We start from the raw sequence: 22,912 nt of genomic DNA on the forward strand, positions 1-22,912 counted from the left end.
TGGAAATTCCCTTCAACTCATCCCTAGAGAGGCGCCGTAGTTTCTTCTCCCTTTTCTTGCTCGTTTTGACTTTTATTCTTGGTTGCAACTCACTTCCACGAGTCCAGGGGAAGTGGCTGTGCTCAGAGGCATTGGGGTTAGCACACTTCCGTCGTCTTCAGAAACCACGACCCTTTCACGACGTTTCACACACAATTTCTTAATTGAAGCTTCAGAGGTGTCTCTGTTGAACAAAGAATAGCAAACACACAGTGCTTACCATGAGTCAGGAACTGCTCCAAGAGCTTTACATATATTAATTTATTGAATTCACCAAGAGTCTTGCTACCTCCATTTACAGACGGAGAACTGAGGTGCGGAGCGATCGAGGGGCTTGCTAGAGATCACAGGGCAAGATTAAAATCCAGCCGCTCTGGCTTTTACCCACTATGTCACCTCTAATAAATTAAAAAATACAGATTATATAGGTTATGATAACATATCATGTCGAAATAGAAGTTATTTTAGATATAGCTGAAAAACAATTCATTACCATTTATCATCTGCCTAGGTACCCATTTAAATTTGCACTGATTGTTTTAACTTGGTATTTGTAATCAACATAAGCACAACTGATGTACTTGACATATTGAGCCAAGTTGATTCAATGTCCTTTTGGCAAATGAGCTTCTTACTGGGACTGTAACACTGTTTATCGTAAAATATTCCCTGGCAAGTTAATGTTTCTTATGTCTCAGCTACTGTGCTGTGGTAGATACAGAAAGATTACACAAACTCTTTGCTATGTCCACTACTGAGAGTGAAGTCTATTACTTTCTGTTGGATCTGGATTGGCCTCAGGGATTTGTTTGACTGACAGGAGGTGACATCCTGGACCTTCTGGGACTAGGTCGTAAGAAGGCTTGGAGTTTCTGCAGGTGCTCGGAACACTCATTCTTGGATCCCAGTTTCCATATTGAAAGGAAACACAAGCAGCTCTTGGAGAGGCCACATGGAGAGGATCCAAGCCTCCTGGTTGGTGGCCCTGGCTGAACTCCCAGCCCACAGGCAGCACAGACTTGTCAATCATAGGTGAGCCCCAGGAGGATGTCCTGGAGCCCCGATGGATGCCAAGAGCAGGGCGAACCAGTTCCCCTGAGCACTGCCTGTTATTGATTTGTGAGCAAACCGAGTAACTTGTGGCTGCTCTAAGCATAAAGTTTGTTACACAGCTTTTACAAATATTACCTTAATTTATTTCTCCCAATCATCTTAGGATTGTCCTTATTTTAAATCAAGGATGCTGAGGGTCAGTGACTTTGCAAGTAATCCAGGTCTTTTGGCTCCACTTGGAAGATGGGTATTTTTCTTTACTGATATTACTTCATTTTATGATTCATCTCATTCTCAAGAGGACTGTTGAGTCAGATAAGACTGAGTAAGGTCCATTCTTAGTTTTGTCCTTACTAGTTGTGTCCTTGGGTAGCTAGAAGTAATATGTAGTTTACATCACAGAGGACTATAAAGATCCAAAGATACATATAAAAGACTTGGCAAACAGTAGGCACTCAAAAATGGGTGAATACATGCTTTGAGAATTCTTCCCTATGATGAAAAAGCAGCTGGTGGTAAAGGACTTAGAAATGGTCTTTGCTAACAAAGTAGGGGAAGAGAGGAAAAATAAAACAAGACTAAATCAGAGAGGGAGACAAACTGTAAGAGACTCAATCATAGGAAACAAACAGGGTTGCTGGAGGGGAAGGGGGGTGATGGGGTAACTGGGTGATGGACATTAAGGAGGGCTCACGATGATGTAATGAGCATCATTATGTAAGACTGAACAATCACTGACCTCTACCTCTGAAACCAGTAATACATTGTATGTTACTTAATTGAATTTTAATTTAAAAAATTAAAAAAAAATGGTCTTCGATAATGTGAACATGGGATATACTCATTTAGGTCAGGTATGTGTCAAAAATTTTTTTTTAATCTATAACATCACATAATGTTAAAACCATGTATGCATAGATGGTTTATAAGATGTAAATACATATTTCATTGAAGTTGAAAACTTTGATTAGTCAGCTGTCCGTTACTTTCATTTTATTTTTCTTATTTAATTTATTTTAGTTATTCCCTTTTTAAAGATTCCTTCCAGTTCTAAAACTCTTGTGAATTTTACTTTGCCTCATTCTACTTTGAATGTCGAGGACCTTAGAAAAAAATGTAATCAACCAACATCCAACCCATGCCAATATCCACAATTTGTAATTTGTATGCTATTTCTGAAGGAAGGTGTAGTTACTCTTAGAACCCAGCCTTTCTCTCTACTGCCTGCTTCTAGTACTTTTTCAACAGGGTGAGGAAAACAGGTCCTATGAAGGTGCTGTCATCTTCTCCCTTGAAGGTCAGGAGCAAGGGTGTGAGGGGACAAGCAAGCAGGTACACATCACTGGGTTTGTGGTAGGTACTCAACGAATACCTAGTATACTGAATGTACAGTACTCTTTTTAACCTGTCTTGCCCATTTCTTTCCAGCTTAACAGTGGATGATGGTGGTAAACAGCATTAAAACCTCAAGAGCTTCTAGAAAGATCTCCCTTCATCCTAAGCTTATGTTCTCAGTCCTGGCTGATAACATAAGGACTGGTGCCCAAGGCAGGGCTGGGGCCCATGGAACCCTAACGCAGCCTCTTTGGTTTCTAGTCTCGTCCAAACTAATCCTGGAGCTCGGACAGACTGAGACAAGATGAAGTACTGTGGAGAACATCTAAACAACATGGTAAATCTGAGTGAAATCTACTAAGATCTGTATCTTGTAAACAGAGAATGTACTTTTTAAAAAAGTGTTCCTGGAACATTTAAAAAAAATGAGAAAGGATAATAAACTCCCCATATATTCCCAAATAATGCACATTACATTTTCTGATCTTGATACCATAAAAATGAAAATTAATGCAAGAATCAGAAAACAAGATTACTGCTCACACCAAAAATCCTATTATCTGAGGGAAAAAAAAGAGCAAAGCAAAGAAAAAAGGAACAAACTTTCCTCTGTAAAACAACTTTTAGATTAAAGAGGAAATAAATACTGAAACTTCACAACACCTAGGATAAAAACCAACACCAATACATCCAAGTGATTCATCTTAAGCCGTGCTCAGAATTAAGTCTACACCTTAAATCTCATGTTAATAATTAGGAAGAAAGAATGAATGAAGTTCTAACTCAAAGAGTTAGGGAATAAAACAGCAAATGAACTAAGAAAAGCAAAAAGTAGGAAATTTATTCAAGTGAAAGTCAGTTAATTGGAAAACAGAAAAATTATAGAATATAGACATTCAAAACATACCACTCTGAGAGAAACAAAGAGTGTTTTAAAAGGTCAAATGTAAGCTATCTTAATTAAGAAAACAAAGGAGCAAACCTAATACACAAGGGAGAGCCATATGCACAAAAGAGAGATAACTGCTCAACTCTAGGCAATTAAATTTGAAAACCTGGGTGAAATGGATGACTTATGATCTCGGCTAAGATAGAAGAACTACACAGACCAATTACCAAAGATACCGACAAAGCTGTCAAAGAGCTATTTGCCAAACATCCATCAGACCCAGATAATTTCACTGAAATTTTAAGGAACATTCGTTCCAGTGCAATTTAAACTGTTCCAGAGCAAAGGAAAAGAAAGAAAGTTTGTAAATTCTCCAGCATAAAATTAATAACCAGACCTTGTAAAGACAGCACACACACACAAACTATAGACTAATCTCATTGATGAATACAGTTGCAAATATCTGAAATAAAATATAATCTAGCAATATATTAAAATAATACACATGGCCAAGTAGTTTATTTCAGGAATGCAAGAATGGTTCAAAATTACAAAATCAAAGGAGAAAAATCATATGATCATCTCTGTAGTGATAAGGCATGTGATAAAATTCAACCTTCATTCGTGTTTTTTTTTTAAAACCATAGGGATCAATGGATACTCCTTAACATGGTTAACTCCTTAATATAACATGGTTATATTTAACATGATTCTAGAAGTACTATATTTAACATGATTCTTGAATTGCATTACAATGCAATTAAAATGTAAAGAGATAATGCAAACTGGGAGATAATTGTGTAACTGGAAAACACAAAAGAATTAAATAGTATTACTAACCATAAGAAAATGGCAGTCTGGTAACTAGGTAGAAAATTCATAAACAGAAATGACTTCCTTAATATTGGTATCAAAACTGATGAGATTCCAAAGATTAAACTCTTAAGAATGTATAAGAGCTCCATAAAGTAAGATGTGAAACATGTCTGAAGGAAACAATAAAAAAAGCCTTGAAAGAATGGGCACCATTTTTAGATAAGTACCATGATTAAGACAGGAGCTTTAATGTGATGTTAAAATTTCCTAGGTTGATCTATAAAATTAAAACTGTCCCCCCCAATTATTAATGCATTTGTTTTGTGAAACTCAGTAGGTCGATTCTAAAGTTGAAACAGAAAAATAAGCAAGAATATTTGAAATATGTAAACATCAATTATTGAAACAGTGTAGGGCTAATATGTAAAGAAAGAAGGGTAGGGGCACCAGGGTGGCTCAGTGGTTAAGCATCTGTCTTGTCTGCCTTTGGCTCAGGTCATGATCTCAGGGTCCTGGGATCAAGCCCCGCATCAACAGGCTCCCTGCTTGGCGGGAAGCCTGCTTCTCCCTCTCCCGCTCCCCCTGCTTGTGTTCCCTCTCTTGCTGTCTCTCTCTCTGTCAAATAAATGAATAAAATCTTAAAAAAAAAAAAAAAAAAAGGTAGATCAATTGAAGAGAATAGGAGTCCAGAAATATATCCAAGCAATATGTAAATTATCATATGCTAAAAGGGTCATTTCAAATAGTAAGGAAAGAATGCATTGTTTAGTAAAGAGCTTCAGGATAAAAGTAACTGGGGAAAAAAATGGAGCCTTGAATTCAGGACAGTTCATGATTTACATGAGAAAAATCAAGTAACAGAAATAGCCAACTTTAATATTTAAACTCAAGTAGATATATTTTTCCCTTAAAAAAAGGTGCAGAAAAAGTATGCATAGTATGATACAATTTGTATTACCATATATGGCATTTATCCGTATGGATACATTTATATAGCAACACAGTATCTATCTCAGGTATACAGAATCTGGGTTGGTACTGATCTCTTTGGAAAGGAACTAAAGGGTGGGTGTCAGGGATAGGGGAGAGACTTACTTTTTATTGTTTGAACCAGGAAGATGTATTAGTTAATTAAAAAAAGAAATTAAGACACATGCCAGAAATTAAAACCAAGAAGCCTATATAATATAGTATATTAATTAGCAGGTCCTAAACAAGATTAATTAGGTAATGTAAATTGGGCCAGGACAATATTCTCTAGGGGTCTGAAATGCATCTGAGAATCATAAAAAAAGAGACCTGATTGAGTTCTTGTATCTTTAAAGAAATATTAATTAAGAAACAGTGTTCTCAAAGGCCAATTTATTCAGTTCCTTAGGAATTTTGACCCTCGAGTGCTGGTACAACCTGCTACTTTACTATAAAGTGGTTAAGGAAGACTATCTACCCTCCGAGTTTTCTTCTAGACACACTGCGTATCTTACAGCCTGCAGCTGTATCTGTACCCAAATATTGCAAGAAAAATAAAGAGCAACTCTGATTTAAAAAGTACCTCGAGGCAATACAAAAAAAATGATTTTAATTTCTGATACATATTAAAACATTTCAGTCAGTTCTTCCTGACAGCATAACACGACAGATACACAAGACCTCAAACATGCTTTAAAATGACATTCAGCAAAGTACTGAAAATTTAATAAATAGCAATAATCACACACAAATACATTTTCCATACTCAATCATTAAGCTACTAAAACAGACAGCTAAAGAATAAATAAACAAGAATTGACAATAAAAAAATATGCGGGGTTTGCAATTCATTCTACTTAAAAGAAGGGGGGGTCGATCCGAATGATTTCTTAATTTGCTTTTCGACATGTAGCATGACCCCCCATGAATAAAATATATTGAAAACCACTCTTACAATAATGTAGTCTTTAAATACAACAAATAAATATGAAACCAGCAAAGCAATTTCAAGTTGTAATAAAAATGCTCCCCCCCCCAAAGCTATGGAAATATATAGTCATTGTGATAGCAAATGACAGTATTTAAAGTGATAGTGCTTGTGCACTAAACTCATCTGTGACCTTGATATGATTTTAGTGCAAATCCCTAGGGTCCAATACAAGCATAACCCTGTACCAGGGAAGGACATTACCAGTTGGAACTTCTCTTGTACAATTTTTGTACATATTTTATAAAGTTCAAGATTTAATGCATAGTAGAATATCTTCATCTGTTTAATTCTGTACCTAAATAGAAATGAAAAAAGAAATGATGGGATTTTACCATTTGGCTTGTACCATATTTGAGTATTAAAGTCAACATTAGAAAATCTATAAAAGTTTTGTTTTTGCCATTAATTTGTCTAGCTCTATCTAAATTTCACATCACTGAATGTTAAATGTAAGAGAAAAATTTTTAGACGAGGTTTTTCCCTTTGACAAGCTCCTATTATGATGAAATCCATTAATATTTAGACCAATGTTACACAAATAAAAACATAGGTGAATATAAGGGGCCTTTTTTTGTACATTAACAACCTTAACATCTGGTATATTAAGTTGTAAGATGTATTGGCAAAAAGCATAAAGAGTTCAATGAAAAGAAGGTATTATTTTGTACAAACAAATGTTTTAACACAGGAGAGAGAGACTGACAGTCGGATGAATTTCAGCAGCCATACTTCTACTGTGGACTACAGTACCAGGATAGAAACAATTAGGAACAAATGGAAGAACATTGCTGAACAATATGAATACATAATGCAATTTTAGCTGCTAAAATAGTAAACTCTAAAGTTCATAGAGTTACAAGTTGTTTAATTTAACCATGCAGGCTAACATATGGTAATAAGAAATCACCCTGCATCTTTTTTTGTTTTTAAATTAAAACCAGTTTAATTGTAAAGTTACAAAACAACGAATGGAGCAATCCCCCCCTTGTACACAACCCCCCTGGCTGCGATTCGTACCTAACAAAGTAACAAAGCCTCATCATCACTCGTCTCCTGTTTCAGCGTTGCTTCCAAGCAAGTGTCCGGGATCTGGGCAGTGTGGACGATGCCACAGCGCTCACAGGGACCGTCTCGATTACTTGGCCTTCCTCCAGGGTTTGTCGCGCTGTATGGCTGTCTAAACCCTTGTCCTTGCTCTGAGGCAAGATCGAGAAGAGGTCTGGAGCAGTCGTTCACATCCAAGTCTGAAGCTCCATCAGAAACTGGGATCAGCATTTCGACATCATCATCTTCTTCTCTGCCATGTGCCCCATTGTCAAGCTGTCTCAAAGGACTCTGGTTCTGATTTACGGAGCTGGATCTCCCTAACGTAAAACGTACCCAGCGCAGCCCCTGAGTCATACGACTGAGTGCACTTGTGAGCTGGTGACGGGCCGGACTCACACCCGGGGGCTCCACACTTGTCACATCCCTTCCGTTCTCTGTGTGACCGCCTCGGGTACTCTGAGTCGAGGAGCTTCCACTCGCTCCCACTGTTGCTTCGACTGCTGTTGTGGGAGGGACTTTCTGGGGCAAAGGAGCGGCAACCCCACCAGATGCTCCGGCCATATCTCTTCTCTCATTTTCTGTGTCTGTGTCGTCGGACTCCACGGAAAACAGACTTCTGTGAGTGTGACTTCTTTCAGGTTCTCTGCTGTTACTTTGACTAGGGACGACCTCATCTCCATCTGCTGAGACCAAAGCCAATGACCCTGAATGACGTGATCTTGCAAAATTAAAAATACGATTCCAAATGTTGCCGGATCTGCCTGCCATTGGAAGCCTGATTGAAGTAAATCCAAGCTGAGATCGTACTGCTAGCCTCAAGTTTTCCAAAACAGAAGCCTACAAAAAAAGAGAAAAGATCTTAAGATAGCTAACAATGAAGTGTGAAAATAAAAAACACCCTTTGAGTAAGAATGTGTTATGGTTAAAAATGCTATTATTGATTGCTAGGGTCTATGAAAGATGAATTAAATTCTCTCAACTATACAGGTTCATCTTACTACAGAATCTAATCTATAACTTGTTACCACTGATGACTTGGTTTAGAATTTCTTGACACTCCACTTTATATATGCGACTTTTAAAGTGATGTTTAATACCAATTACAACTGTTTTATTTTAAAACTGTACATTGTAATCCAATTCTAAAAGTGTACCAAAGTTGAAAAACAAAATTATTTGATACTCTAGCTAGGAAGGTAAACTAGGCCCTTTATCTATTCTACAACTTTAAAATTTTTTTTTTTAATTTTTTAAAGATTTTATTTATTTATTTGGCAGAGAGAAAGCAGGAGTGCATAAGTAGGGGAGAGGGAGAAGCAGGATCCCGGCTGAGCAGGGAGCCCGATGCAGCCAGGTCCCAGGACCCTGCGATTTTGATCTGAGCGGAAGGCAGTTGCTTAACCAACTGAGCCACCCAGGCGTCCCCCAACTTTTTTTTTTAAACACAGAACAAGTTAGATTTGATTTACAAGACTGAAACTTTCTAAAATAAATGAAAGTGACATTTCACAGTTGGTTCTCAAGGATCTGTTGAATGAATGAACATTGAAGATTGATTTTTACTATCATAATAAGAGAATTAATTTATAATACAGCACAGGAAATAAACTAAAAAACACAATTTGCTTATAGCACTACACAATGGTATTTGAGACATGTGGACTCTTTTGAGTCTTTAAAGATTAAGTTTTATTTTCTACAGCTTAGCATTATGCATAAATTATATCTTTATTCTTTGAAAATTTGCTTTTTCCTAGATGAATACATTTATGGATTATTTTAAAGACATGCAACATTTATTTAAAACAGTTTTTAAGCTCCATCTAGTGGTTATTAAAAGGAGTATTCAAACTTGGAACAGACAGTTTTAGTGGCATTTGGTATTTAACACACAGTATTTCCGGGTAAGAATGGTGAGTTGATGTGCTCCCATTTCAATGGTGATATAATTTCCCTCTGCCAAAATGAATAGCTTTTGTCTTTACCTTCACAGAAGAAAAGAGGGAAAGGAAATATGTGACAGCATGTGCTCTTCACCTCTTCAAGATGGTTATTAAATTTACTTGTAAAACATAAACTCAGGAATATAATTTAGAGAAAGAAAAGAAACTACTTTCATAGGAATATTTAATAATCTAGCCTTAGTAAACCACAAATCGTCAGTAAGAAGTTTGAATATTAGCATACATAGATTTGCTAAACAAATTGAGATTTTTCTCAAATTAAGAAGTACCTAATTATAAATTAAAAAAAAAAAAAAGGTTCACATCCCTAAGGAACTTCTTCATACATGTGGTCCTCACCATTCAGTATTCAAGTTCTGAGGCTTTTGTGTGAGCACTGTTACACCCAGCAATGAACAGAAGGCTCTGAAGACAAGCTGGCCTTCTATGCAACTATGTCCCATCAAGATCAACAATGCTGACTTTCACATTACAGTCTGTCACAGCGAGGTGAAGTTCTTTACTTACTTACAAGTCTGCTTAATTAAAATTAATTTAACAGATTCTATATGGGGATATCGTGAATGTTTTAAGAATAATTTTATATCCTTCTTCAGTTTATGATGCAGAAGAAAGCCTTCTTTAGAAAGCATTTCTAGGGGTGCCTGGGTGGCTCAGTCGTTAAGCGTATGCCTTCCGCTCAGGTCATGATCTCAGAGTCCTGGGATCAAGCTCCGCACCAAGCCCCACACTGGGTTCCCTGATCGCTTCCTCCCTCTCACTCCCCTTGCTTGTGTTCCCCTCTCCCTGTCTCTCTCTGTGTCAAGTAAATGAATAAAATCTTAAAAAAGAAAAAGCAAAACAAAGCATTTCTATTTTTGAATGGGATAGTAATTGAGAATATTTTTCTTTTTAAAATCTTAAGAAAATTTGAGAATTTGTTACCAAAAGTTTTAAACTTGAAAGTTTAATCTCATAAACTGAATAAAATCTAGCTTACTATTCACAAATGTACTTTATTTTAAAACTTTGTTGAAGAATTCCCTCATAAGGGTAAATTATAAACCTAAAGAATGGTGTAGTATGTAGTAAAGAATTAAACCTTACCCCAGATGAGGTCTGACTTTTGCCCTCTACTTCTGGGACAGGATCTCTAAGCCCTTATAATGTCATCTCTAACGGGATGTCCTTGCCAAGGGTCCTGGGCCAGCCAGATACAGAGAATGCTCTGTCTGAGGGGGAGGTTCAAAGCCACACCAGCAATGTGAGGCAGGGTTGGTGCGCTGGGTCAGCAGATCAGCCACCTGTGCAGTTAATCGTACCTATGTGATGGAGCCCCAGCAAAAACTCTGGAGGCCCAGTCTTGGGTGAGCTTCCCTTGTGGCAATATTCTGTGCACAACCGTCATACCCCTGCATTGAGAGAGTAACACTGTCTTGACTTTATGGGGAGAGGAGAACTGGTAGATCCATGTTTGGTACCCTCCTGAACCCTGTTCTATGTGTCTTTTCCTTTGGCTGATTTAATCTAGGTCCTTCCCTGTAATAAACCATAACCGTGAGTATAACAGCTTTTTGTGTGTTTTAAGTCCATGCAGTGATTGTCAAAACTGAAAATCATTTTGGGAACCCCTGAACTTGTAATTTCTACAAAGATGAGACCTGCCTTGTGTAGACTGTGCTTCCTCTAACTCCACAACTGGCTACAGGGGGGTGGGGTACAGTGGGAGACAGAGGGAGAGAATCACCAGGGGACTTCCCCACTGAGCAAGGAGCTGGAAGTGGAGACTGATTCCATGACCCTGAGATAATGACCTGATCTGAAACTGAGAGTCAGACACTTCACCAACTGAGCCACCCAGGCACCCCATTCTTATGCTCTTATGAGCCCTGGTATAACTGAAGCATTGAAAAAGAAGGGAAAGACAGGAAAGAAAGGAAGAAACAATTTTACTGACTGATTGATTGATTATAGGTTCCAAGCTCTGCATGGAGCACATTCTGGGGCTCAAACTTAAGACCCTGAGATCAAGACCTGAACTGCGATCAAGACTCGGACACTTAACTGGACTGGGCCACCCACCCAGTCATTCCTGAAAAAGAAATTTTTTACAAAGTGCTAATAGAAATTTAAAAAATTTAGAAACATTAATAAAGAATAAGTGACTATTTAAAGAAAAGGAAATGAATTCTTAAACACTATAAGATCTAGCTGTGAAGTTTTCCCTCAAGTCAGGTGGAAATGTTACTTAATTGCAACTACTTGTACTTATTAACTGGTTAATCTAGCATGTTACTAATATATTACTAGCATCCTGATTTTAATATTCATTCTTAATCTTCTAGATGTTTAGTTCAAGAAAATAACTTACCAAACTTTACTTCTGAATTTTAATGCACCAAATCATCCTAAACAGTAAAATGCTTAAGAATTGCATAACTAGGGCGCCTGGGTGGCTCAGTGGGTTAAGCCGCTGCCTTCGGCTCAGGTCATGATCTCAGGGTCCTGGGATCAAGTCCCGCATCGGGCTCTCTGCTCAGCAGGGAGCCTGCTTCCCTTCCTCTCTCTTTGCCTACCTCTATGCCTACTTGTGATCTCTCTCTGTCAAATAAATAAAATCTTAAAAAAAAAGAATTGCATAACTAAATCAGAAGAATAAAAAACTGATTTTGTAGCATTTGTTAAAATACAATGAAACAAATAAAATTTCAAGTTCTCCATATATTTAATCCTTGATTTTACTGCAAATATTAAGACAAAAGTCCTTTATTATATACACAAATAAAGAATTCATTTTATGAAACAGAAATCATAAATTGCAACATACTTGATTAGGTGAACAAACAGGAAAATCTTCAACTGGTGGAATTAAACCCTGAGCGATCAGTTGTCCATAGGAGGGAGGAGCTTCTCTTCTTAGCAATTCTGCTTCCACTCTTGACAACTGTGTTTCAAATGACCTTTGAGAGAAAACAGGGGGATAAAAAGGGTTAAAAAAAAGGCAAGTTGAACTAATAATTTTTTAATCAACGATGAAGATAATCTGAACCTTAGTATTCTGGCCATTTTTTAAGCTTAGTCCACCAACATTTATTGACTATGCAGTTTCTACACTGAAAATACAAAGATAAAGAAGACAGTCTATCCTCATGGGGCTTTATACCAGGAGCCTGAATCACTAAGTTTTAATGAATTAGGAATCCCCACAAACGGTAAAGGTATTTAGATCTTTAAACCCCTAAGAACATAAAGGGGCGTTGGATTTTGGTGAAAGTAATTATCCGATTCAATACATTTAGTTTACAGATGAGGAAAAGAGTGAAAGGAGTCACTAATACACTTTCTGGCACAGCTTGTTCTTAAACTCAAGATCTCAGATTCTTCTCTGACCTCTTATGCTGCAACGTAGTAAGAAGTCTTCTGACCATTTATACTTGTCCAAAGAAAAGAGTCAGCATGATTACTTTGATTCTGTGCATCTATTTGCTTAGCTGCCTGGGACATGAATTTTTTTTTTTTTTTTTTTTTTTTTACAATTTTACAATATTTACAAATTTACAATATTTTTTACATTTATAATTCTCCTGGAACATAGGGTCACTGTCTCCATAATAGCCTCCTAAGGGACCTCTTTTTCCACCATCAGCTTCTCCCAGGTCCAGTCTATCCTGTACTACATGGAAGAAAACCTTCCCTGAAGGTCACCCTTTAATACTTGACCATTTCTTACTTAACTGAGAACTCTGACAACATGGCTCTTATGGTCGCCCACAACATGACACTGGCCCCGTGTTCCAAGTTTTACCTTTTAGCCCTTCATATGTAGCTTTGGCTCCAGACACACTGAACTATGTGCAACTTTCTCAAGCAATGTTGGGGATCCCGACTTCTACGCATTTTCCCAGGCGAATTTTTTCAACTACAATACCTTCTCCCTATCTACGTTCTACTTACAGATTTCAAATGGCGCTTCTTCAATAAAAGCCTTTCCAAATCCTCTCATCAAATTGAGTATCTTTCGCACTTTGTTTTATAGCTCTTACATCATTTATGTTTTTGTCATCTTATTCCACCCGCCAGTGACTTTCTGCTAACAGTAAAGTGCCTGTGAGATTATGCCTTGTCCATTTTTCTACTCATCTGTATAGTGCTTTGAACATAATAGGTTCTCAAATGTTTGCAATTGCTGATTTCATATGTATAAAAACACAGGGTAAAACCTTCAAACTGAGAACTGCAGCTTGCAAAGTTTCTATAAAACAGATTAATCTGAAAATAGAAACTGGTAATTACAGATTGGCTTTTCTCCCCTTGTAACTCAAAGTATTTACTAGTTGTTTTTTTTTTTAAAGATTTCATTTATTTATTTGACAGAGAGAGATCACAAGTAGGCATAGAGGCAGGCAAAGAGAGAGGAAGGGAAGCAGGCTCCCTGCTGAGCAGAGAGCCCGATGCGGGACTCGATCCCAGGACCCTGAGATCATGACCTGAGTGGAAGGCAGCGGCTTAACCCACTGAGCCACCCAGGCGCCCTATTTACTAGTTTTTAAAATGTGTTTAGCCTCTTGAGTCCTAATCTTTTCATAGTCATTTCATAAATCATGAAAGATAATTATTTTCAAAAATAGTATAAAACCAAAGTCTATTGCTGATCACATTAAAGTTCTGTTGCAAACACTGGGACCATGTTTACTGTAGCAGGCACAACCACTACAGTTTCGTCTCGATACTGACCTTCGTTCAAACATTCTCAGAGAATAGAGCTTACAGGTACATCCCAACGCAATGACCAGTAACAGGCCACAGATAAGGCTCCCTATGACGGCTGCAGTTATGACTCTGGTAGGCACAATCACCGGGCAATTCTCCTCATCGCTGCCATCACCGCAGTCATCCTGGGAATCACACACCCAGCTTTCAAACACACAACGGTTGTTTTTACAGTGAAAATTTCCTGGCTGGCAAAAAAAGCAGTTTTTTTCATCTGAGCCATTTGGGCAATGATTCTGGTAGTTGCAGCGATCAGAACGAGGGTAACAGACACCGTTTCGGGAACATGGGAATTCTTCCTTTTGGCACATGGTGCAATTTATTTCATCCCTTCCGTTTGGGCAATGCCAATACCCATCACAGCGCTGCTGTTCTGTGTAACACCCCCAGTTACCCCCACAGGGTATTTCCCAAGGCAAACAGAAGCCATCTACTTGGTAAGTGGCATTAAATCCCCTTGCAGCATTCACTTTGTCGGCACAAAAATGGACCCTGATCTGTCCGGAAGAAGACACAACTGTAAGAGGTGCATGAGAATCAAAAGCCGTTAAGACTCGCAAAAGCTTGTGTGGATTCTCCTCTAATCCATCGTATATTTTGACATAATCGCCATACCCAGTCCCATCGAGTTTAAAGTCGGTGAAGCGTAAAATGACTTTACGATGATCACCCGTGTCTATTAACCAGGTGCAGTTGCTTCCAGGAGGGTAGAAATCTGGATAATTGGGAGAATTGAAAGTACCGTAGAAATATTTGAGCCACTGCCCACAGGTTGGCATTTCACAGTCGATCTCGTCTCCGAGGTCCAGACAGTCAATGTTGCCGTCGCATTTTAAAGATTCGGGGAGGCAAGTGTAAACCTTGGTGAACCGAGACAGACACTGGAACTGGTTGTAGGCACAGGGCTGAAAGGAAGCGGCCGTCGGGGGGTCGGCCTCCCGCGCGCAGACCTGCTCGTCAGACCCATCTCCGCACTCGTCCATGCTGTTGCATTTCCAGGCTTCAGGGATACACTTGCCGTTGCCACAGCGGAACTGATCGCAAGCACAGCTGGGTTCTTCGGATTTCCCTGGGAGGGCATGGGGAGGACGGAGATGGACAGGGAAAGGGGGAAAAACCACTCTTTAAAAGATACGAACAGCAAGTGGTATTTTTATAATAAACATTAACTAAGTCCCAATGATTGGGGTTTAAAAAAAATCTTATTTAAAAAAATAGGTTCTAATGGCAAATTAATATCAGCTCAACAAATTAATATTGGCTTAATTCAATTTATTAAACACCTATTGTTTGTTCCATGAAGACCTCTGTGTTTTGACCTCAAGTGAAGAGCACACAAACCAGGGGCTGCTGGAGGGAGGTGGGCAGAGGGATGGCTTAACTGGCTGGTGGGGAGTAAGGGGGCACTTGCTGTGACAAGAGCACCCCGTGTTGTATATAAGTGACAACTCACTAAATTCTCCTCCTGAAATCAACTTTATGCTGTGTTAACATGTTAAACTGGAATTGAAATAAAAACTTGGGAAAACAAAGGGGAGGAGAACAATTTTGCTTTTACAGACAGCTATTTTATTGTAGAACACTTGGTAATCTAAGATACATTAGCCAATAGACTATACTGCCTAAAATTTTAAAATAATTTATTGTATAAACAGCATTAGAATGGTAGACATATTGAAATAGAGAAAAATTCACCCACAATAATCACCTTTCCAAATCAATTTTTTCATTTTTCATATTCTTTTCTAGTTATTATATGTATACAATATTTTGCTATGTATCATACAGCATATACTAGTTTTCAATCCTATTATTTAGACCCAAATTTCTGCTAAGATTATCCTAAGATTAACTTTATATATGGTTGGTAATGTTTCATGTATCATAACACAACACTTCCATTTTATAATTCTCTTGTTTTACATAAATGCTGCATGAATCCCAGCTAAAGATAAAAATTTATCATCAAAATAGTAAGGGGAAAGAGAAAAAAACTTGAAATGCCTATAAAATTCTAATTATTGAAGTGTCCCATCCTAAACATACACCAATAACGAGGTAGGGGAAGAAAATCAAACATTATGTACTTATGGTCCCCAAAACTAACAATGTTTAAGATAATACTTACTTCTCCATTAACAATTTACTTATTGGTAAAGAGGTGACAGAAAATGTGCTTCAGAAGCTATGTATTACAAAGAGTGGGTTTTTAAGAAAAAAGAGAAAAAGCTGCATATTTGGTGAAAGACGATTACAAATTTTAGAAGATGTAAAATGATTTTCAGCAAAAAGTATATATAATTCTAATACTCTGATTTATACACGTATGTATGATCTAGCTACACTTTTTGAAAGAAAAGATTCAGAGATTCAGAGTAGTATAGGAAGACTTCTGATACTATAAGTCACAGAAGTGAGATGAAATGTCTTTCCTGTGAAGCTGTAAAGACAATGGTCAGACACAAAAATACATTCTGAAGTAATTTTCAGAGTATTCAGTAAACACTTAAGGGAAAAAAAGTTACTTTTAAAATAAGTGCATTTAAATATTTAAAAAGAAAGTTGACCTCAGATTATAAAATTGATCATTTTATTAGAATATACAAAACACTCTTCTAAGACTGTGCTCTAGGGCATCTGAACCTTCTTCAATGTCAATAGCCTTGAGGCTTAGTCACAATTAAATGGATATTGTTTTAGAAGACTGGCCCCAAAGTGACTCAGTACTTAATAAAATGGAATTCTGTTCATTATCGTTCTTCTTTTTTAAAAACACACCTGAAAAATATGCCAGTCTGAAACCCTTTCTAGAGATACTATCATCGGAATGGAACCTGATCCAGACGTGGTCTTGGGAAGAAATATACGGTGGCGGAACTGTGGAACCACAAGCTCTGTAACTTTCAATGTTCTTGTAGGTTTCTATCGTCAACCAGTCCAAACTGCATCTTCTGGACCCCTGAATATCAAAATCCTGAAAACTAGAAATAAAAAGTCAGAAAAGGCTATTAATAAGGGCAATTTTGGAAAACATTTTATAATAATACAGTATTACTGAGGACTTTACTATAAGCCTCCATATTGATTGATTCTCCTGGGTTTTGCGGGCATCATCAGCAAACAATAACACTGTTTCTATGTTCCTCATGTTTATATCTCTTTACCAGATTCTCAAAGAATACTTCTTCATAAGTAATACCCGATTCCAAAATAATGCTAAAAAAACCCCTCAGGTAAAATAGTTGGCACCTTGTTTCTTTTTCTTCTGTTTGTGTTTAGGAAGGATCACTTCTAATTCAGAATATCCTAATTGTCCTGTATTTGAACTAGAAATGCCACTCCGTATTCTGATAAACTGAAGTATACACAGAGAAAGTCAGCTTCTTCTTAGATTAGACTGGTTCATTTGCTTGCTTAGTAAAAAGTTTACAGCTTTCATTTTCAGGAGAGCAAATAGCACGAGGAAAGTAAAAAAAGTAAAAATGAACAAACAATCTTTATCAGAGAAAAAAATCTCCAAGTTTGTGAATATATATTTTTTCCAGAAGTTCTGTAAAAGTCAAAGATTGACTTGTAGTTCACAAAATATGGGCATGCAAAAGAAGTCAAAAGCACATACAAATTTAGCTACTGCTATGAAAAAAGAGAAACTAAAATACTATTCTCTAATAACATGTCTCCACCAAGAAAGGAATATGTGAATTTATTTTCTTGCCTCTGTCTTAAACTGTGATAATGAAATTAATTTTCAAAGGATTTTTACATCAGGATATTTCCTCTTTAAATAGTCTGAGTAACTATAACAAAGATTGACAGATAATTTGACTGTTTCTAGTTTTTATTATGAACAATGCTTTAAAGAATCCTTATACAGGTATCTCTACACGAGCAAATAATTCTCTCAGACAAATTTTTCTAGAAGTAGAATTGCTAGGTCAAAGACAAAATTCCACTTTAAATCTGACAGACACTGACAGAAATATTTATACCAACTAATTTCCATTGAGTTTTATGAAAGAACCTTATACTCCATGATTCTGGAAAACTGGGATATTCTTTTTAAAAAACTGCCAATTATTTTGCTTTTCCTTATTTACTGATATTGAAACACTTTTTCCTATGTTTACTATTTCTTTTCCTATGAATTGCTTTGTTATATCATCCTTCATCTATCAGAAATTTTTCTTATTTACTTAAAAATTCTCTATGTGGTATAAACATGTACCTATTAGGGGGCATGTCTATAATGCAAGATATATGTACAGATATCTACCCCACATTCTCTCCAGTAGGTGGTGATGTCAGTCCTTTTAACCTCAGCCATTAGTCCTGTGAACTGACCTCTCTCACTGGTTTTACGTGCACTTCCCTGAAGACTAATGTTAACATCTTTTCATGTGCTTATTGGCCATTCTTACATCTTCCGTGAAGTGTCTGTTCAAGCATTTAGCCCATTAAAAAAAAACTGGGTTGTTTTCTCAAGTTATAAAAATGAATTTTATATTCTGGACTCAAGTTATATAGATATGTATATTGCTAATATTTTCTTCTGGTTTCTATGGATGGCCTTTTCATTTTCTTAATGGTATCATTAAAACAGAGGTTTTTAATTTTAGTTTTGATGAAGCCTAATTTATTTTTCCCTTTATGTTTAGTATTTTTAGTGTCCTCTCTAAAATACCTTTGCCTGAGCCAAGATACTCAATAATGTTTCTTCCAGTATTTTAGAGTTTTAGCTTTTACGTTCCTATCTAGGATTTATCTTGAATTCATTTTTGTGTGTTCTCAGGGATGGGTCAAGATTTCTACACTTACTTCATTTTATCATGCAGGGAACATCCTGGTCTGGTCACCACGCACTTGTGGAAGTTTGGTTCAGGTTTGCCCTTAAGTCTTAGGTGAATTCTTAATTTTAGGATGTTGTCTTTCCTGATAATGTATGACATTTCCATGGTTTCAATAAAATCCCAAGGTATTTACCAAGGTCCTGAAACTCAGCAGGCTCCAGACTCCAAACTCTGCCTCAGCAGCAGTGCACAGCTGCTGAAATCTTGGAGCAGCTTTTTCTACCAGGTTCCTTAGCGTCTCTTAAGCATGCACAGCTCAGAAAAGAGAAAAAAATCTGAGGAGAATTTATACGCAGATATAAGGGCTTCCTACACTGAGGCTCTCTCCTTTGCGGGATTTGCCTTTTCAATTTCCAGCTACTCTGATAGCCTCAACTCCAACCTGTGATACCACCACCTCAAGCACACAAGACCGAGTTCTAGTTACTCCATTCTGCCTGGGGAGCTAACAGGAAGAAAACGTAGCTCACCACGGTGGATCCCTTCTTTCAAGGGCTTAATTCCCTCTGGTTTCTGTCAGCTTCTGATTATTTTCCAGGACTTATGAGTAGTTTTTAAAAAACTTTTATCCAAAGTTGATAATGGTTTATGAGTGGGCTAGTCAGTTTTAAGCCTAAGGAATCCCTTAATACACTTTTATCCACTAAAATGTTTAAGATTGAGGAAAGCAGGATCCTTGCCCAGAACAAAAGAAAGGATCAATGAATACCTATTCACATATACACTCTTGGATTTGGTTTGCTAATATTTCCTTTAGGACTGTTAAAATACATTTAAAAGTAAAATTAATTTTCAGGTTTTCTTTTTTTTAATACTTCATAGGTTTATATAACAAAGACAATGATCACATACCCGTGCCCTGTGCCTGTTTAAAGAATAGCTCTAAGGTGGAAATTTTCAATTTCTTTGTTTTTTGCCTTAATCAGCTTTCCCTAACCTTTTGAGTCACTTTTGAGAATTTAAATTTCTGTTGAAATCATTTTATCTTGATAGTAAAATTCACTACAAAGCTGCAAATGGCATTTTCTTATATTAAAATCTTTTTTCCCCCGTATCTGTGGGCTTTATATTTGCTTGGATTTTCTATGGAGATAAGCCCAGTAGTGGCAAACAAGGAGAGTTTCATCTCTTCCTTCCTATTGTTCATATTGTTCCTTTCTATTTATTGTCCTGTTGCATGGAGACTCGGTGTTCTAGTATAAGCAGTGAAAGCAAGCATTGTCTTCCTGGCCCTTGGTACTAAAATTAACTTCAATATTAAATTTGATTAAAAATTGTTTTAACAAATACCTTTTATCAGGTTAAAGAATTCCTTATCTATTCATTTAGTAACAACCACCTGGAAAACTACTTAGGTTTAGCATCTTTTTCTGAATGCTGATTCAATTTCTTTAGTGAAATCAATTCTTAAATCATTTTTGGTAATTTACATTTTCTAGAAAATGGTCCAATTCATCAAATTATATGACAGAGTTACCACAAACCATTCATAATACCCTAATATTACCTTATGACTTCAGAAGTCTCTATTATTATATTTATAATTTATAGGCATTTTTGCTCATTCTTACTAGTACCTTTTCTCTTTTCTCTTCAGTCTTGCCTTGAGATTTATTTTCCCAAGGTTTCCAGAAAGCCAGTTTTTTTATTTTATTGAATCATATTGTTTATTCTTTTTTTTTTTTTAAGATTTTTAAATTTATTTTTTTGATAGACAGAGATCACAAGCAGGCAGAGAGGCAGAGGGAAGCAGGCTCCCCGCCAAGCAGAGAGCCCCATGAGGGGCTCCATCCCAGGAGTCTGGGATCATGACCTGAGCTGAAGGCAGTGGCTTTAACTCACTGAGCTACCCAGGCGCCCCTGTTTATTCTTTTTGTTTAATTATTTTCTGGTCTTCTCTTACTACTTTTTCTACTTAAGATTCACCCTATAGTTTCCTTCTATATGCTTATGTAAATTCTGAGCTCATTTATTTTCCATTCTGCTTATTTTTAAGTCAATGCATTCAAGCTGTAGATTTTTCACTAAGTACTCTATCAATGTGTTCCAACAGTTTTAATATGTAATACTTTCATTATGGCTATTTTCAAAATATTTTATGAGTTCTACTGTGATTTTCAGCATTAGTGCAGGAGTTATTTAGGAATATGCTTTCAAACATAATGTGTTTTGTTGTTACTTCCCCCTAGTTTTTTATTGTGGCTTCTTATATAACTGCATTGTGGTCAGGGAACACAATCTGAATGATGCAAAGTCTGGGAAATGGAATTTAGAATTCCTTTGTGGTTTAACACATAATCAATTTTTTAATAAATGTTCCCTATGTTTTTGAAAAAAATGTATATTCTCTATTCACGGAAATAAATATAAACATACACATATGTAAAATACATGTTCCTAATAGATCAAGCTTGTTAATTTTTGTTTATCAAATATTCTGACTTTACTATTTTTGTTTAATCTAAGGAATTCTGATTAAAGATATGTTTATTAACTTCCACTAACTGGATCAAACTTGGTAATTCTCCATATTTTTCTGTTTTGCACGCATTTTAGGCTATGTTATGAGGTATACAAAGTTTATCATGATTCCATTCCCTAGTGGATTGTTACTAGTATTTTGTGTCTTAAGCTCAATTACACCTAATGTTAATCTTCCTACACTAGCTTTCTCTTTATCAGTATATCCAAAGCTAATCTTTTTCTATTATCCGTCTCCAAACTACGTTTATTTTAGGTATGTTCTTAGAAGCCCGTTATAGGAGGGTCATACCAATCAACGAACCAATAAACCTGATCAGACTGTCTTTTAAAGGTTAAATGAGTTTTTTATTGAACACCCTTCTATTGGGGGAGATTCTTCATTTTCCTCCTTTCCTGTGTTCTTTTGTATTCACAGGCTTTGTTTTTGGTTTTCTTCAAGTTTCTTTTACTTTACCAGATACTCAAGATTGCTCTATTTTTTCAGTAGTTATCTTTTCGATGTAATTCAAATACTAAAACGAACTTCTGTTCTAATAAAGCCCAAGTGGGAGTATTCTGTGTTTCTATTTGCCTCTCAAATTCTCAGTTTGGTGGAAAAATTTACAACTTTACTTTCACCAATCTCTAACTGAAATTTTGCACTCCACTTATGAATATAAACAACAAACCACGATAGTATTTACAGTACATGTCACTAGCACAGATCATAGATAATTACACATTACATTTCAGCTTTAATAGATATCTAGAATAACTATTTACAGTCAAAATATATATTTATAATTTATAGGCATTTTTGCTCATTCTTACTAGTACCTTTTCTCTTTTCTCTTCAGTCTTGCCTTGAGATTTATTTTCCCAAGGTTTCCAGAAAGCCAGTTTTTTTATTTTATTGAATCATATTGTTTATTCTTTTTTTTTTTTTTAAGATTTTTAAATTTATTTTTTTGATAGACAGAGATCACAAGCAGGCAGAGAGGCAGAGGGAAGCAGGCTCCCCGCCAAGCAGAGAGCCCCATGAGGGGCTCCATCCCAGGAGTCTGGGATCATGACCTGAGCTGAAGGCAGTGGCTTTAACTCACTGAGCTACCCAGGCGCCCCTGTTTATTCTTTTTGTTTAATTATTTTCTGGTCTTCTCTTACTACTTTAGCTATTAGAACATTAGAACTTACTACAGTAGCTATTAGAACCATTAGAACCATCACTTCCTAATATGTTAATAAGCATATATTACTATAATACAAACAGGTAAAAATATCTCATAGCGATACTTTGATATAATTGGCTCCATTTGTGATAATATGTATTCTGATTTGTGAGTTTAAAAACATTCTAGGAAAGGATCTACTACTAAAGTGTTCACAGCATAAAAAAAATTAAGGAAGGGGCACCTGGGTGGCTCAGTCAGTTAAGCAACTGCCTTTCTGCTCAGGTCATGATCCTGGAGTCCCGGGACTGAGCCCCACATCAGCCTCCCTACTCGGTGGGGAGTCTGCTTCTTCCTCTGACCTCTCTTCACTCATGCTCTCTCTCTCTCTGCCCCTCCCTCCCTCTCAAATAAATAAATAAAATATTTAAAAAAAAATTAAGGAAAAAAAACTCTGGTGCACTTGTGATGAGCAGTGGGTGATGTGAAGAATGGCTGAGTCACTGTATTACACACCTGAAACTAATATAACACTGTGTGCTAATTGTACTGGAATTACAATAAATAAAAACAAAATAATA

General features: G+C 36.6%; 1 protein-coding gene across 3 annotated transcripts in view; it reads right to left on the minus strand.

The window, feature by feature from the left end:
• Positions 1–5,672: 5,672 nt before the first annotated feature.
• The window catches only part of LRP12 (LDL receptor related protein 12), a 72,105-nt gene continuing 54,865 nt past the window's right edge, over positions 5,673–22,912 (minus strand). For 2 of the 3 annotated variants that reach the window (XM_004768834.3, XM_004768832.3), the window contains 4 exons: positions 16,631–16,833; positions 13,817–14,921; positions 11,910–12,042; positions 5,673–7,976 (listed from right to left, as the gene is read on the minus strand). In XM_004768834.3, the coding sequence (XP_004768891.1) occupies positions 7,110–7,976; positions 11,910–12,042; positions 13,817–14,921; positions 16,631–16,833 (2,308 nt within the window). In that variant the 3' untranslated portion in view covers positions 5,673–7,109. The remainder of the gene's footprint in view (positions 7,977–11,909; positions 12,043–13,816; positions 14,922–16,630; positions 16,834–22,912) is intronic. The other variant, XM_004768833.3, reaches the window with a different exon arrangement.

Source organism: Mustela putorius, unplaced genomic scaffold (assembly GCF_011764305.1).
Source record: "Mustela putorius furo isolate JIRA1106 unplaced genomic scaffold, ASM1176430v1.1 tig00000228_pilon_pilon_pilon, whole genome shotgun sequence".
NCBI lineage: Eukaryota > Metazoa > Chordata > Mammalia > Carnivora > Mustelidae > Mustela > Mustela putorius.